This window comes from Melanotaenia boesemani, chromosome 20 (genome assembly GCF_017639745.1).
Source record: "Melanotaenia boesemani isolate fMelBoe1 chromosome 20, fMelBoe1.pri, whole genome shotgun sequence".
NCBI lineage: Eukaryota > Metazoa > Chordata > Actinopteri > Atheriniformes > Melanotaeniidae > Melanotaenia > Melanotaenia boesemani.
In genome coordinates, this window is record NC_055701.1 from 20,074,708 (window position 1) to 20,091,919 (window position 17,212).

The 17,212-nt window shown below is 38.4% G+C and overlaps 1 protein-coding gene across 1 annotated transcript in view; it reads left to right on the forward strand.

The window, feature by feature from the left end:
- Nucleotides 1-17,212, forward strand: part of mta1 (metastasis associated 1) — a 44,876-nt gene that overhangs the window by 20,080 nt on the left and 7,584 nt on the right. The window contains exons 5-17 of the mRNA XM_041971668.1: nt 3,123-3,249; nt 4,641-4,704; nt 5,058-5,175; nt 5,757-5,859; nt 6,271-6,370; nt 6,813-7,001; nt 8,902-8,976; nt 9,416-9,474; nt 9,780-9,916; nt 10,628-10,779; nt 13,659-13,848; nt 14,037-14,126; nt 14,812-14,967. Coding sequence (XP_041827602.1) covers nt 3,123-3,249; nt 4,641-4,704; nt 5,058-5,175; nt 5,757-5,859; nt 6,271-6,370; nt 6,813-7,001; nt 8,902-8,976; nt 9,416-9,474; nt 9,780-9,916; nt 10,628-10,779; nt 13,659-13,848; nt 14,037-14,126; nt 14,812-14,967 — 1,560 coding nt within the window. The remainder of the gene's footprint in view (nt 1-3,122; nt 3,250-4,640; nt 4,705-5,057; nt 5,176-5,756; nt 5,860-6,270; nt 6,371-6,812; nt 7,002-8,901; nt 8,977-9,415; nt 9,475-9,779; nt 9,917-10,627; nt 10,780-13,658; nt 13,849-14,036; nt 14,127-14,811; nt 14,968-17,212) is intronic.

The window sequence follows — 17,212 nt, forward strand, 5'->3', positions numbered from 1 at the left end:
TGTTGAGGGATGGAAAGCCAGTTAAGGTTCTTTAAGACAGAGGTGATGTGGGTGAGTTCTGGATATACTCTATATACGTTTATTAAGGAGTTTGGAAGGTGAACCATAGAGGAAGCTGTTGGAATAATTCAGTCTGGAAGTGATGAGGGCATGGATCAGAGTTTCAGCAGCATAGGAGGAGGGTGAGGGACAGAGGCAAGCTATTTTTCTGAGGTGGAAGAAGGCAGTTCTGGAGATGCTGCAATGTTTTAACAAAAGGTGGCCGTCGAAGATGACTCCAAGGTTGCAGGTATGTGAGGAGGGGGTTAGTGTGGATTGGTCAAGAGCGAAGCAAAAGTTGAGTAGATTTTGTGAGGGATTTTAGGCCAATTCAGTGTTTAACAGCTGTAAATATGCTGTGTAGATGACTCATATGTGTATATTACTGACTCACCTTATACTTTCCTTTTATTTATCTCAATATACATATTTATTTATATACACGTTCAATGTCATTTTTAGTCATGAATGCTTCTCCTTGTTTATTTGTTTTGTGTGGGTCTTTGTTCTTGACTTACTGCTGTCATATAGAAGAGGACGGCGTGAGGCCCATGCTGTGTGTGTTTGTGTGTATTGCTCTGCCTGGGCATTGATGGTGTGTCTGCTGGGTGCTGAGTGCTGGGCAGAGTGAGGGAGCGAAGGAGTACTTATTGATTTTGGCCACACATCTCTTCTCCTGAAAATCCCTTGATTGCTTTTGTTCTGCTCCTCGTCTCCCACTTTCTGTCTCGCTTCCTCTAATGAAACTCCAAATGAATTGGAGCACGTACTGACTGCTCTCTCACTCTTCGTTTCACTTCTCCTCAGGCCGTCTTTCTCCCTCTTGTCCTGCCTGTCTCTCGCCCTGCTGATTTCTCTATCGCTCCCTTTCCTTCTTCCCTCTGTCCTTCTCAATGTCTTTATTCCCCATTGTTTTATGCTCCCTTTTAGTCTTTTATCACTCTTGTCACTTTCCCTCAACTTGTGTATTTTATCTTATCTGTCCTTCTATTCTTCTTTTATCTAGAGCCTGACGGATATGGATTTTTTGAGGCTGATGCCGTTTCCAATATTTCTCTGGAAAAATATTCCAACAACTGATTAATCGGCTGATTAATTAAAAAAATATATATGTATGAATTAAATAACCTTTATTTAATTTGTTTTATTTTAAAGTTGCACCCTGCATTAATCTAGCTACCAGATATGCTGATGAATTTATCTTTAGATTCAGGCCATAAGTGTATGCTGTATATAAGCAATTTAATGAATGAAGTTACTGGCAAAACGATATTTTTTCAGCCCTCTGATGCCCTTTAACATTAAATCACATTTTCTATTTTCTTGGTCATGAAGTCATGACTCATATGAACCAAAATAAAACCAGAGATGCTTTTCTCAGATGACAAAACATGTCCTTTTAAACATATAATGGTCAGAAATAGTCTGGCACTCATGTTACTCCACAACAACATAGTGAGTTGCTGCTACAGTCAGGTTTTAGCATTTTCTGACAAAGTAAAACTAAAAGGACATCATGACAGTTGCTAAAGACAGACAGTAATATTAATCTTTTTAACTTTTTCCCTCCTCTCCTGTTTTGTACACTTACGTTATTACTGCAGTTACTCACTGGCTTTTAATCTGTTAGCTAATGCTATGCTAGGTTGGGATAACCACAGCAATGTTATTGCTAACATAAACAGACAGGGAGTAACTTCAGCTGCTTTAGCAATGCAACTGTAAAGCATGACCAATCTATCAGTCATGTCGAGCTTTATTATCCAACCTGATCATCCCTTCATTTCTATGCCCCCTCTGCGTCTCTCATATTCACTTCTATTATATTCATAATCCACAGGTGAGGAAAGGAGTTTGTTGTGGTGATTCTTCCCACCACCAGCAGATAAATCCGTTCATAAAGAGTGACTCAGACATATTACTAACTCAAATATTCTGATATCACTGGTAAAGTTGATCTATCCATTATTGCTCGACCCCCTCCTCATGACTACTTTTGCCTGGTAGTTCTCTATAATCTCGATTTTCATTTAAATCTCTGACTTGAGAAAGTTTGCCACCAAATGGAAAACTAAAGGAAAACCTGGACTAGTTTGACACATTCAGGACAATTTGCTAGTTAACACATAAAGCAGGTGTTTAATGTCCTTTGTGCTGAAGCTGGAGATTTACTAAGTCTGGGGAGGAGGAAAAAAAAAACAGATGCTTTTATTATTAGTTGTGATTAGATTCAAAGTGTATTTGGTCTGAAAAATATTGTTAGCAAGGATTTCATAAATTATTTTGTTGGAATTGTGTCCTTTCCCTCCTTAACCCACATTTTTTTTATTCTTCATTATATGACACCCAGCCTCTGTAAAACAAATCCACTCAATTAAATTTTGTTTTAATGGAGACTTGTTTGGAGACTTTATCAGATTTATTGTTGGAATTCATTTCTGATTTCCTCACTAACCCAGTTTTAAAAAAATCTTTAAAGTGTAATCACATTTAAAGCAATCTTGGTTTCACTGCTTGCCAGATTTCTGCCAACATCACATCAGTTGCATGTGCATCTCCTTTGCACATTTTAACACTTACAAATAATTGACAGATTTTTTCAAAACTTACTCTCGCAGGTAAGATTCATTTTATAAGATATATAAAAGGTGCTTTCAGTAAACTTCCTGTACCACAAGGAAAAAAGATGAGGGAAAAGTTAATACTGTATTTATTTCTTTAAAAATAATGGAGAGTCTTCAGCCTGCACACTGTAATACCCAGGCTGTTCTTCATAATTGAAGGGTAGAAAATTGAGATTTTAGAACACCCTCTTTGTTTTTGTAGATGAAATCTATGAGGTTCGTATTAAATACCTCTGTATAGTGTGAACACAACTCTCCCTACCTCTGGGGACTTCATTGTTCCGGCTCATCAAGCGTTCACCCTTGTGTTTTATGTCCGCTTGTTGTGCACCTGAGATCTAGCTGTTTGTAGCTACAGCAGCAGAGACATTTGCATTCACACTGTTTTCCCTGTGGATGCCGTTGTTTCGGCTCATCTGATGTGCATATGTTTGACCTTTTACCCCTTTCACCACCTAGGGGAGTTGGAGGAGGAGATGGAGAATCCAGAGATGGCAGATCTCCCTGAGAAACAGAAACACCAGCTCAGACACAGAGAGCTGTTCCTGTCCCGCCAGCTGGAGTCCTTACCAGCCACACACATCAGGTAAAAAACTTGGCAAAACAAAGACATCATTCCTAATAAAGTGGATATATTTCTTTTGCTGTTCTTTTTTAAATATGAAATGTAAACATGCAGTATCTCTAAATACAAAATCTGCTGGGGAAAATATCAGCTCATGCTTGTAGTCGACCTACTTTTGATGACTAAACTGAGGCAATACATTCTCAATCGTTCCTTGGATACTTAAAACAAAAAACCAATCAATGTTTTAGTTTTAATAGGAATTATTGTGGTTAGAAAAGTGGTAACTCGTACTATGTTAAAGTACATTCTGCAACTATATAAGTATATATGCCTTTTAATCATTTCAGCTTGGTTTTATCTGGAATTAGTGTAGTAAAACTGGACTTTCTTGCTATTACAAAATGATTTAAAGAAAATAAATTAGTCAGTGCAAATAAGTAATATAGAAATATTAGTCCTGATTTAAAAAAAATCTTAAGGATAACTGTGACTTAACTGGAGGCATTTGTCGTACCGGAAAAGTTTCACTAGCAGCAAATGTTAGCACTTTATTAGCATTTCATGACCTGCGGTCATCAAAATGTTAAAGATTTTATCAAACTGTTTTGCTCCTTAAAATGCCAATTTCTTTTCCATTGCTGTTTATGAGGTTTTGACCTTCACTGTTAAACATACAAACTGATTTAATGTGTTTTAATGACTAAAATGACCCATTTAGTACTTTAGTGTATATGGCTTTAAAACTGCTAACATGTCAGATAGTAAAGTCTAAAGGGATGAATAAACCAGCAGTACGCAGTGTGCAAACTGAGTGCTAAATGTCAATGAAAAGCCGTTTCTACATTTAGAGCCATCTTCGCTCATCGGTAAGCTCCGAGCAAACTCACCTAATCATTACCCCATTACTACTTGACATTTCTGAAGAGTAGCTGAAAGAGCAAACTGACATCTGCTTGAATAAAAATACTCCGATAAGCAGTTTGTTTATTGAGAATTCAAGCCTGATTGAGTTTTCTAACTTAACACCAGTGAGCAGAAATGTTTCACAAGGTGTCTCACTTTGTTATTCTGCCAAATCACATTTGCCTCAGGTTACAGAGATACGACAAATTAGCTGGTAAAAATCTGAATTCAGACAGTAGCGGTTAGAGGAAGTAGACGAATGCTGTCAGTGTCGGCACTCAGAGCCATTATTTATCAAATAATTGGATGATCCAGCTCATATCTTTTTGTTTTAGTTTCTCATGAAGAGGCGTTCAGGTCAGAGGAACAGCTTTTATGTGTCTCAAATCTTGGCAGATATTCTGTTTAAACATTTTTTTCTAACTTGCTCCGTTTTCTTCCTTTTCCCTGTAATTTCCCCCCTTGTTTCCTTACACTACTTTTCTTGCATCCTTTCTGGGCTTCAGAGGAAAGTGCTGTGTGACGCTGCTGAATGAAACAGAAGCCCTGAAGTCATACCTGGACAGAGAGGTGTGTGTGCACACCAGGTGCTTATGCCCTGGAGCATCAAAGAATCTCCAAAGCTGATAATACATGCTAGATTTTAGGACTTTGCTATGTATGTGAGTGTTGTTAGATGGCTGTAAGTCTTATGAGTTTAAAGATTCTTGTTTCCAGATGAATTATTCATCATGTTGACCCAGAATGTTCTTTTCACGTACACTAATGAGGAGACGAGAGACTAGCAAAGAGGAAAACGCTTGCGCACACACACACATTCACAGAGACAGATGCACCATACTCTTTCCCCTCTCTGCTTGCTGGGTCTCGCTTCCCTTTCCTTCATTCCATCCTCATACCTTCCTGCCATCTGTATTTCCCAGGATGCCTTCTTCTACTCACTGGTGTATGACCCCCAGCAGAAGACCCTGCTGGCCGATAAGGGGGAGATCCGCGTAGGCAACAAATACCAGGCTGACATCACCGACCTCCTGAACGAAGGTAAAAATAAACCTCCAGATTTCCTGTAGGGAGCATTTTACCCCACTGCCAGCCGATCTTTCTGCATTAGGAGTAGTGCAACTTTTCATGTTTTTCCTACTGTTCTAATCTCACCATTAATAACTAAATGGGTAAAGTTGAAAGAGAACAACAAAGGTGCATGTCCACTAGAGTCGGTGTGTCTACTATAATACACTTAATGAAATCTTTTAAATTAATATCTATGTACCCGTGTGCTACACAACTGATGATCTTACAACTTGTCCAGAAAGATGAAATTCTGTATTATTTTCATTTTAACTGGCTAAAAGAGAGTTTTTTTTTTTTTTTTTTTTTTACGTTTTGTGTCAATGTAATGTAATAATTTTCAAATATGGCAATTTTTCCTCCAGATTTAAGGTAGTGTGATTTGCCAGAATTTGTATTCTTAGCAGGTGGGAAAACCTCTAAATTTGCTATTTAAGCATCATGGGATACTAAGTTTTCTAACTGAACCCACATTAATGAACATGTGTAAAAAGCTCAGGCTGACAATCAGACTTACTTCTATCCATTTTTGTGTGTCTTGTTGTTAAATTCAGGTGAGGAGGACACCAGGGACCTGGAGAAACTAGAGGAGAAAGTCTGGGACCCCAACAGCTCACTAACGGAGAAGCAAATTGACCAGTTTTTAGTAGTAGCCCGGTAAGTAAGACTTGGAAAGAGTACGAACAATATCTGTAACAAATTAATCGGCTCACTTTTTGGGAACTACTCTTTAGAAGTTATTTGAGAAAATAATGTCACTTTTAAATCTGAAAGCTAGATCATAAGCCTGGAGATGTCAGTGAGTGTCAGAAGAAGAGGGAAAAAGAACTCAGAACAGCCTCTAAAATTCTCTTATTAACACACATGATGTATGTGTTAATAAGAGGATTTTGATCTGAAGAGTGGAAGTCTGATCTGAAGACTGGGAATATTCCTGGATTTACAGCTGGCATTATTGTGGTGGATCTGAAAAAGGTCCCTGCTGTAAAACATGCAGTTTCTATATGATGATTTTTCAGCTTTTAATACTGATTCACTTCATATACTCCCCATGTCTCTGTCCCGTAGGTCAGTAGGTACATTTGCCAGAGCTTTGGACTGCAGTAGTTCTGTCCGACAGCCGAGCCTCCATATGAGTGCTGCTGCAGCCTCCAGAGACATCACCTTGGTAAGATATACATGGAAGTAGACTTTGGTAAAATCCTCATCACACAATATGTGAAACAAATTGTAGAGAAGCCGGAGTGTTAAAGAAAATGCTTGTGGTGCACATGTGTCTTTATATGTGAATGTGAAAGCTGTCACTGATCGTTTCTTGCTGTAGCTGATTATCTTAACAAGCACGTGGGCCCTGGAGGCCTGGAGTAAGCCTATTCTGCCCTACATCTTATCTTTATATATTAAACATAGATGAGAGACCTTCGAGCTACCCACATGCACACACACACAGCCCACAGCTTCACACATGGGCTGCATCCCAACATGGCTTGAACAGATAAAATATTGTCTTGTTTATCCAAAGATGTCAGCTGATTATTCCGGATTTGGAGTACGTAATTGCTTTAAACAACCTTTTAACACAAAAACATGCATTTCTTTCTTGCGGTTAGTTTCATGCTATGGACACCCTCCATGCCACAGGCTATGACATGACTCGAGCCATCGCAGCGCTGGTGCCTCAGGGTGGGCCTGTGCTCTGCAGGGATGAAATGGAGGAATGGAGCGCCTCAGAGGCCAACCTGTTCGAAGAGGCGCTTGAAAAATACGGCAAAGACTTCTCTGATATCCAACAGGATTTTGTGAGTGGCACAGTAATAAAAATGCATTTGCACAAGTAGTTAAACATTATTAGTTATGATTTATATCCAGCTTTATATATATGCCAAGAATCATAAGGCTGGTGTTGATTTTCCATCATGTCAAATAGTGTTATGCAATTACTGAAGATGCCACAGGTTTAAAAAAATGTTACTACAAGGTGTTAGCATTTAGTTAATTGTTTATGAACACAATAGCAATTTAAGAAATGAGCACTGCATCCAGCTCATTTTTGTTTCATAAAGAATGAAAAGGCTTTTGCAATGCACAGTGTGCATGAATTCCTTAAAGCATTTCAAAGAAAGCATTTCAGAGTTTTGGTTAAAAGCCAGCAGAAAGCTGCCTCTCTGCTGCTCCTTATGCTCCTGTGTGCTTACAGCCTGAGAAGAATGGTGTTGCCTTTAGTGGATGTTTACATGTCCACCACCTGGTGGCGAACCTTTGTCAGTGCTACATCTTCTTGTTTCTTCTCAAGCCTTTTGTCAAACAAGAGGGCTACACCACCATCATGGGTGGGGCCACTATTTATCGAGTGTTACAGCACTTTTTTCAGTATAACTTCTAAAAAGTACCTAATTCAAATAAAAGTGCTGTGCAAAAGTGTTGACCCATCCCTTGTTTGTTCACATACTTCCAGGAAAACTGGAATAGGTTCAGAGGGTTATTGAAACGTGGAAACATAATACAGAAAGCAAAAAACAGAATTTGTACAATTCTAACTTAAAAATCAGTATTCGATATGCTCACATTTAGTTTCCTACACAGCATGAGTATTAGGCAAGCTGACCTGTCATTTTTTAATTAGTCCTCAGGAATAGTTTTCCAGGCACCTTTTCAAGGACTTTTCGAAGCTGTGCTTTGGATGTTGGCTGCTTTTAATCCAGTCTCTGTCAACATGATCCCACACATAATGTTGAGGTTCTAGCTTTGTGGAATATTCATCATTCCATCAGAGCTGTTGTCACTGATTTTCAGTCTAGTTCTTGTGTCATTCTTTGTCATTGGCATATCTTAGCCTTTTCTCCTGGTTTCCCTTCCTGAAGAATGGCTTTTTGACAGCCACCCCTCCATGGAGATCATTTCTGGTGAGGCTTCAGTGAACAGTAGATGACTCAGATGAAAGGGTCAAATGCATCTTCCGGGTTCTGTGATGTTTCCTATTCCTTAAGGACATCACTCTCAGATCCTGTTTATCTGCTGTAAATAGTATTTTAACCTTACCACCTCTTCTTTTATCCTTCCCTTGACGGGTTTCCTCACATTTTTTAGGGCCTAGAGCACACTATGCAGACATACGCTAAGTTTTTGCTTAACAGCTCTTTAAGAATCACCCTATTAGTGCAAAAATAGTATTTTGTTCCCGTTAAACTGTAATACTGAGCCATATTTTTCTGTAGATGTGACTAAATAAAGGGGAACACATGATGTGTGGTTACTACAGGGTGCTAGTATTGAAGAATCTAAAGAGTCAATTGCAGGTTGTTATGTTTTCCGTTAACAGTTGTTAGTTGTTTTTTTATTTATTAATTTTTTTATTTTCTAATGATTAGTAGGTGAAATCGACCAAGCCTGACAACATTCAGGTACAAGAACTGGAATATAAGTAAAAAAGCAGCCACTGTCCATAGAAAATCTTTGAAAGTACTTCAGACAGCCTGGAAACAGGAACTTTACCTTAGCTGTAATGAAATAGTAAATCGGTTTTTTGTCAGATGATTTACTATTTAATCAGCTCATTATTTCAGTCCCTTTTTCTTTCTTTCATCATAGTTTTCTGTCCTTACCCCGATTTGTGGCAGCCTGCAAGATAAAAATCTGCTCCTGTGACCTTTACAACACCTCTGCTGAAATTATGATCATTTTCTTTCTGTTGTTCTGTAGTTGCCCTGGAAGTCACTGACGAGTATAATTGAGTATTACTACATGTGGAAGACCACAGATAGATACGTACAGCAGGTAACTTCTATTCTGTATTGAGAAATACTGTTATTTTTTTTTTAAGCCAGTCATCTTATTTACAAGTCAAATAGATGTTTTTCTTAGCTTGGTCAGCATTGGGTTTATTAAATCTTTGACAAAAGAATGGATTTATTTAACTCTTAAATAATCATTAAAGTAATCATCATTTTTGAGAAGTAAATATTTATCCTTATTATTATTTTTTTATTGAAATGCAAGAGATAAATATTGACTTCTCACCTTTTTGAACATTAAAACAAAGAAAAAGATCTGACTATAAACCATCGGTATCCATATGGGCATCTAAACTCAAAGTTGTTAAAAAGAAAACCTGCTCAATTTTTCCCTTTGCAATTAAATGAAGGTTTGGAAGTAAATAGGTTTGATCCTGTTGTTTTTCTCTCTGCCCTCCTTCCTCCCCTGCTTTCTGCTCCAGAAACGATTAAAAGCAGCTGAGGCGGAGAGTAAGCTCAAGCAGGTCTACATCCCCAACTAGTGAGTACTTGGCTGTCAATGTTGTATTGCCTTGTTTTGTTTTGTTTATTTCCTGCCTTCTTTTCCACATTATAAAAGATTAAATAGCTAATTTTACAAACGTTGCACCAACACATCTGATTTATAACTGCAACAGTTTTATCCTTCGTTTACAGTTTTAGTGTTGATGACATTTCTCAGCAGAGCAGAGTCACTTCTTGGCAGCAGGCGCATGAATGTTATCTGTTCTCTAATTGAGTCTACACTGAGAGGGCCTGTCTTATCTGTGCTGGTCTGACTCTGTCTCTGTTCATGTGCCCTTTCAGTAACAAGCCAAACCCTAACCAGCTGAGTAACAATGTAAAGCCGGCTCTTTTAAATGGAGCAGCGGGTGCAGGCGTCCCAGGACAACCAGGCTCAGGGCAGACCCCCGGCCTGGGCAGAGCCTGTGAAAGCTGCTACAGTAAGTTATTCAGTTTTAAGACCTTATTTGGTTTCTTGAAATTATTTCATAAATAGCAGCTTGATCTAATAAGCTGATTTAATAAGCTTGTTTGTTTGGTTCAGTTTTGGAATAATTGGATTGGCATTTATTACATTTTGAAGTGGTTGCAGCATTTAGCTATTTAAGAAAAGAAAATGACTTTAAAAAGTCTCACAAATAAATTCCCTTGTAATTAATAATTATACAGGTAAATATATTCATTCACAAGTTGCCTCCAGCTCAAAGATCATTTGGATAAACTTGACAAAACAAACATAAAAAACAAATTTATGAGATTATAATTGTTCTGTGAAGGGTTTTTAAATGCAGTGTGTGTTTGCATCAATTGAAGCCAGATCTTATACAACACATCCCAACAACCAAACACCAAATAGATCATCTGACTTTAGTTGTTCAATAAAAGTTCAGAGTATTATCTGACTCATCTGCCATTTTCATTATGACGTAGATCTTTTAAATAGCACAGAACCAGTCTGTCCTTTCTATAGACAGAAAAGAAAATATCCTTTGTCGTCCAGCAGAGTATTCTTACTTCAGAGACTGTACTTAATTTGCTGATGAATGATTAAAGTATTTGCTCTTTCATGCTTGCATACATAAATATACTCTGTTATTTGCTTTGCTACGTCACACTCGTTTGTGCTTACTCATGTGATTTTGTGCATGCAGCCAGCAGCTCCTACCAGTGGTATTCCTGGGGACCTCCCAACATGCAGTGTCGACTGTGTGCTTCATGTTGGACCTACTGGAAGAAGTACGGAGGGCTGAAGATGCCCACAAGACTGGATGGAGAGAGACCGGGACCCAACCGCAACAGCACGGTACAAGTTAACATTTAAAACCTGAAGCCTGAAGCCTCTCTGCTGTCTGAATGCTACTCGTTATAGTTCAGCCGTATGTTGACTTTGGGTTGGGAAATTAGAAATGCTGCTAACATTCTTTATTCATTAGTCATGTTTACACAGAAAAAGATTTTTGCTTTGAGATATTAAAATATGGAAATTTTGAACTGAACATCAGACTCTCATTGAAGAAGTGATAACCAGAAAATGACAAGTATTTTCATGCCTCAGTACCAACATCTGTATCCGTTTTTACTTTACATTAGCGCTGTCACGTGATTAGAAATTTTTTAACAGATAATTCACAGCTTATAAATAAATCAATCATGATTCATCACCATTTACAACTCAACTATGTTTGTTTTCACTGTATTGTATCGACAGAAGGAGCAAGTCAGTCCTTATAGATATTCAGGGTTAACTGGCCTTCACTTGGGATTTTCTTCACTTTTTTACATTAGATGAACACTTTAGTTGTAAAAATCAGGTCAATATTTCATAAAATCTAGACCTTAAAAAAAAAAAAAAAGGTTTCTCTTTTGTGCCCCCTGTTTTCCTGCCCCCCTGCTTTCCCCCTATCAAAACTTTTCAAGACCACCAATGATTTTCTTCTTTTTGCTGATTCACTCTCGCTAGATATCTGGGGTCTCATTTAAAACCATGCCATATGCACAAAAGTGGGCCTGAAAGTGGCGTATGCTACTCCCCACACAAAAGTTGGGATTTATAAAAAGAAACTTGGTGGGACAATGTACGCACCTGTACATTAACTCTGACCCATGCGTGCAGACATTTTGGAGACAGGGATAATCGTTGATGCAGGTAGGCTGGTGGTGAATTGCAGCCAGACTGTATAATAATCCTCTCACACATTAAATGTCACTTCACACCAAACATCAATTTTAGAGCCACGTTATCATACAGTTTCAAAACAGTAATGCTATCTGTGCTTTCTTTAAGTTCATCAGCGATGACATTAATGGCTCTGATGGTGTCCCTTTGTGTTTGGAGTAAAGCTTGGGTCAGAACCATAGACTGTATATAAAAGATGGATGGAGCCTCCATGGCGTCACCCGTAGGTTTCTGAATAGCAAAAGTGAGGATCGTTGGAAAATACAAAATTGGGCAAAGTGGCGGGGCTGAGAGGGGGGCTGTGAGTGTGGGTGTGGATGATTGACGTCTATCAGACTCCGAGCTGCCTGTAGCTAAGAGCTAACTGAGCCAACTCGGATCTAATGTGAGCTAACGAAGGTAGGTGGGCTAAAGCTAAGGCCCACTGTTAGCCGGCTAAAACCCGTGTTTGTGCTGTACTCTCCCTTCTTAGTGTGGATATTGTATACATGTCAATGAAAAGGACACTTCTCTAATTATGCAGAATTTCAAGAATAAATAACATCCAAATGGATGAGTTAGAAAAATATTCACCCCCCTCACAGTTGTCATGAAGTTAAACTTGACCTATTAATCCTAAAATGGATTTTTGTACCAGGCTGTAAACATATTTATTTCTGCTGTAAAGTTGATCTGTTTAACATGGGAGTCAATGGGGATTTGCTCTGTTTTGGAGCCAGTCCCTAGCAGATGAGGGGTGAACTGCAGTTTTTTGCACTTCCACATAGGCTTCACATTTCACTGCCAGAGGTTGCCGCTTGGTCAGAACCCAACCACTTCCACATGCGCCATGCTCACCTTGCAAAACTTGTGCTGAAGAGAGCCAGAGTTCGGCAACCATGTGTCCCTCGTCGGACTCTGATGGTGGGAGGCCAGTCTTTCCTTGTTTTGTCTTTTGCCTCCACCTTTAGGTCCGACCACTTGTTTCCTTTTTTTTTTTAATTAGCTCTGCGAAGGCGGAGGCATGTATTTAGGGGCGTTGGTTCGTCTGTCTGTTAGCAACATAACTCAAAAAGTTATGGACAGATTTTGATTAAATATTCAGAAAATGTCAGAAATGGAATAAGAAACAGGTTATTAGATTTTGGGGCAGTGATCCAGATAACTGTCTGGATCCAGGAAGTTTTTAAAGAATTATTTACTATTGGGAGATAGGGATCGTTTTGCCATTACAGCTTCTAACTCAAAAATAATACCCACAATCATAAGCAAAAAAAAAAAAAAAAACTAAATAAAATTATAATATCTTGGCAGAGGTCTGCATCTCTGAGTTCTTCTAGTTTATTTCTGCTTCAGTTCTGTCAGCCACACCGTCAGTTTGCACCGCACGTCAGCATGTTTCACTCACAGGGTTTCTTTTATTTGTGACTCCGCTACTGTGGGTTTCTTTACTCGTCTCCACCGCACCCACAAGCACTTTAATTTCTGTGTTGGAAAAGTTTCTTTCTGTTTTTTGTTGCCATAATTTCCTCTTTGATCAGCAACGATATTCATGTCTGCTTTGCATTGACCATATATCGCTGGGTTTAGGTGTGCTTAGGGTGGGATATGAGGCCAGTTCACATTTCCAAGCAGTCTGTGATTTATAAAGGGGAAATTGCTTGGAGGTGTGCGTGAGCATGGTTTGATAAGTCTGGAACTTTTTTGGCATATGCCATTTCCAGCATTTGGGCGTACATACTCTGTTAGTATAGATCCTACACAATGTTTTATAAATGGGACTCCTGAACCTGTACTTGGTGCTGTTTTGAATTGTGCATTTTGGGAGACATTGAACGTGATTGTTACCCTTTCTTACCATTATTAATACATTCAACTTATTAAATCTGTCTTAGTTTGCAAAGTACTCCAGATATTTTCCTCATCAGTCAGTAATCGTTAAGCTGTTTATTCACAGGCAACATGTACATACGGTTCTACACTTATGGCATCAACTAAAGAAGTTATTTACGTCTTTGTACCCCCAGAGCCCCCACGGTTTGCCCCTGCGGCACAGCGGCAGCCCTAAGTTTGCAGTAAAGACCAGACAGGCTTTTTACCTGCAGACCACCACCCTTACACGGATGGCACGTCGACTCTGCCAGGATATCATCCGACCTCGATATCTGGCCAGGCACCCCTACCTCCCTGTCAACACAGCAGCCATCAAAGCAGAGTGTAAGGAACCAGTTCTTCCCCCAGCTTATCTATTGACAGGGATAAACCCTCACGTAGTCTTTGTAATATTACACGTTGTCCATGTGTAATTGAATAGTGACATTTCTTTTATTCTGCACATTTATTTATTTATTTTTTTATTTAGCTGTTTTTGCATATACATTGTTTCTTTCCCTGAATTCCTACAGGTGCCCTGCGATTAACAGAGAGGCCAAAAAAGCCTGTGCCACTGAAGCCTGTGGAGCGAAAACCTCTGGAGTCTGTGGTTCGGTACTTGGGTAAGAAACCATGCAAAGTCGTACAAAAGAGGAAATCTTGAATTCTTGCTTTATTTAACAAGAAATGTCTGATGTTTATTTATTGTCTCGCTTTTGTTTTATTAAAGTAAATCTAAAAGGAAATGATCGCATTGTCTCAAATGGAAATAGGCCTCAGCTCTGATAACAACTTATTGGATCTATTTCAGTCCAGCATTTGCTTAATTTTCTTAAAGAGAATTTGACGCATGTGAATATGTTTATTTTTAAGTATTTTACAGATATGTTACTGTTTTTATTGTATTGTATTGTTATTATAACTTTCTTGACTGCAACTACGCCATTTCCCAGCTACCACCTATCTATTCATGTAATTATTCATCCCTCTAAATAATATGTTGATTGTTAAAGCAGTGTCTTTTTGTCCTTGAACATTTTACTTCAGTATTATAAGCCCCTCACATTGACAACTTTACCGAGAGTCAAGCAAAGCTTAATGTAAAGTGTCTTGTTATTGGGCAGCACGATACCTTGTGCAAGATAGATACTGGGCTGGAAACCACAGCTGGTGCACTAGAACAGTTTTTGTCATGCACAGATTTTTAGGGTTCACTAGCGTTACTTTAAAACATCTTAAAACCTTTTGTACTTGTCATCCCACTTTTTGTCCTTTCTGTGTAACCTCTTCATTTCTTAACATTTTCAGAAGCACATCCCCGTCCACCCAAGCCTGATCCGCCGATTCGTGGAGCCACCATCTCTACAGGCAGCTTGACCCCCATAAAGTCTACTCCCATCCTTAACAATGGCTCACCCACCATCCTGGGCAAACGCACTTATGAACAGCACAATGGACTGGATGGTGAGTGATACATGAACTACGTTTACCAGTCACCGCGGTAACATGGTGGAGCTCACAGTCTTAGTGTTAGCTGCTAATGTGAGAGGTAACAGGCTGCTAAATAGGCAAGTTTATTTGTATAACACATTTTATGTACAAGACAATTCAAAGTACTTTACATAAAACATTAAAAGCTTTACACCAGGATGCAAAAGAGGCATTAAAACAAACTTTAAAAAGAAATAAAAGAACTTAAATAACTACAAAAAGCTAAAGTAAAGGAGTTTACAGGTAATTCAATGGTGAATGAAAAAAAAATTAATTTGGCATTTGCGAGAGAAGCTGGTTTTGGACAGAAGCAACATAGGCAACCTTTTAATTGTATAAATATATGCCAAGATCTTGCCGCGCATCGGCAAGTCACGCAAAAGTAGGGTCACCATTGTCACCGGAAATGGAAACAGAAAAAGAACCAACATTTCTCTTTGTCCGTCATAACCCATACAAATGGGCAGAAAAATAGTTATTTTTGGACAAGAAACTGCTCCTAAAAGATGATGAGAAACTTAGTTTTTTTTTTTTTTTTTAAACTTTATGTGGTTTTATCCTGATGGATATAAGTTTTGAGGGAAAACAGCAAAGGTAAGACATTTCATTACTATGTTTTACAAACGTGAAGCATAAATTTGACCTTCTTTTGCCTCTGGTTCGGTGAATCTTGGTCATAGTGAGATGAAACTTACAGTTTTGGAGTCTGTGAAATGAGAGCTTTTAGTAGAGGAGTTGTTTGTGTTCATGCCATCGGGTGGACACAGGGAGCCATAATTTGTGTTTACATATTTGTTTCTTACTTTGTGTACCTGATCTTTTAATTGTTTGTTGTCTTAACTGTGTTAGATGGTCATAGAAATGGTTTCTCTGAGCTGTTAGCCGAGATTCTGGACTTTTTATGTGTTTAGTGCAGGGATCTGCAGCCTTTCCAGTCCAAATAGCCATTTTTTCTCTCAGCCAGCTAATAAAACTCCTTTAGAGCTTCAAATGTTACGAGACCTTTTCAAGAAAGCAACTTAATATATATTTTTAAATGAAGAGCCACCATAGGATATTTATATTTGAGGAACCAAAACATGAAAGCTTTATAAAAAGAGGATGAACAGACTTTCTTTAAAGGATGTAGATATTTGTGGAAAATTATGTAAAGTAAAAAAAAAAAGTCCCTGGTTTCCAAAATATAGATTTAAAAAAATATTTTAGCCACGTACTTAAGAGGCATTGTGGAAGGTCCAGAGAACCACTTGCAGCTCCAGAGTCGCAAGTTGGAGACCTCTGATGTAGTGTTTGTAAACCAAAATTTACTGCATTTTTTTCATATAACCCTAATATATATATATATATATATATATATATATATATGTATATGTATATATATATATATATATATATATATATATATATATATATATATATATATACATAATCAACTCTGAGTTTTTAAATTGATTGTTTGGATTAATATATATATTTTTTTTTAACCCCAACTCTACTGTTAAGTATTGATTATTTGAATATTGAACATGGGCATAAGGCATGTTTAGGCCACAAGCCCTCTCAATGGATAGGACACACAGTTAAGATCCATTTCCAATGGGTTAAGGATCTAGAAGAGGGTCTTGTGTTGTTGGGCTGCGTCCCACTTTTCCCATCCCCTGTGATATAAGAAATGGGTAAAGAGAGACTGGCAGATCAAGAGAAGGTGGGGAATATGCTGGGCAGATGAGGGAGAGGGGAGATTGTGAGAGGATTGGATTGGCCTTGCTGTTTTAGCTGGAGGCTGTGGTCTGTGTTGTCATGGTAACTGTGAAGAGGGGAGGACGAGGAAGGCTCTCTAAGTGTATCCTGAGGGAGAGAATCTCTGTTGGTCTTTGAGCCCACCTCAGGCCCTGGCCGGGATAACACATCAGAAGCACATTTGGGTTTGGACGGCCGCCAGAATCTGAGATTTAAAAGTTAGTTTTAAGGTTTCTCTTTCAGTTTCCCTCCCAGCTTACTGACTTTTCTCAGATCACGGTAGTTTAGCAGAAGATAAGAAAGAAATTCATTATATTCTTTGTTTTTTTTCCATCATTGTTAATTAGCCTTTTTAATTTAAATTTTTTATAAGAGCTCATACCAACTCCGCTGTTTCTATAAGAATGTATAATATGACCATGCCAGTAATACAGTTTGAAGGGATATGCTGCATTTGCTCTCATTTAAGAAGGTAAAT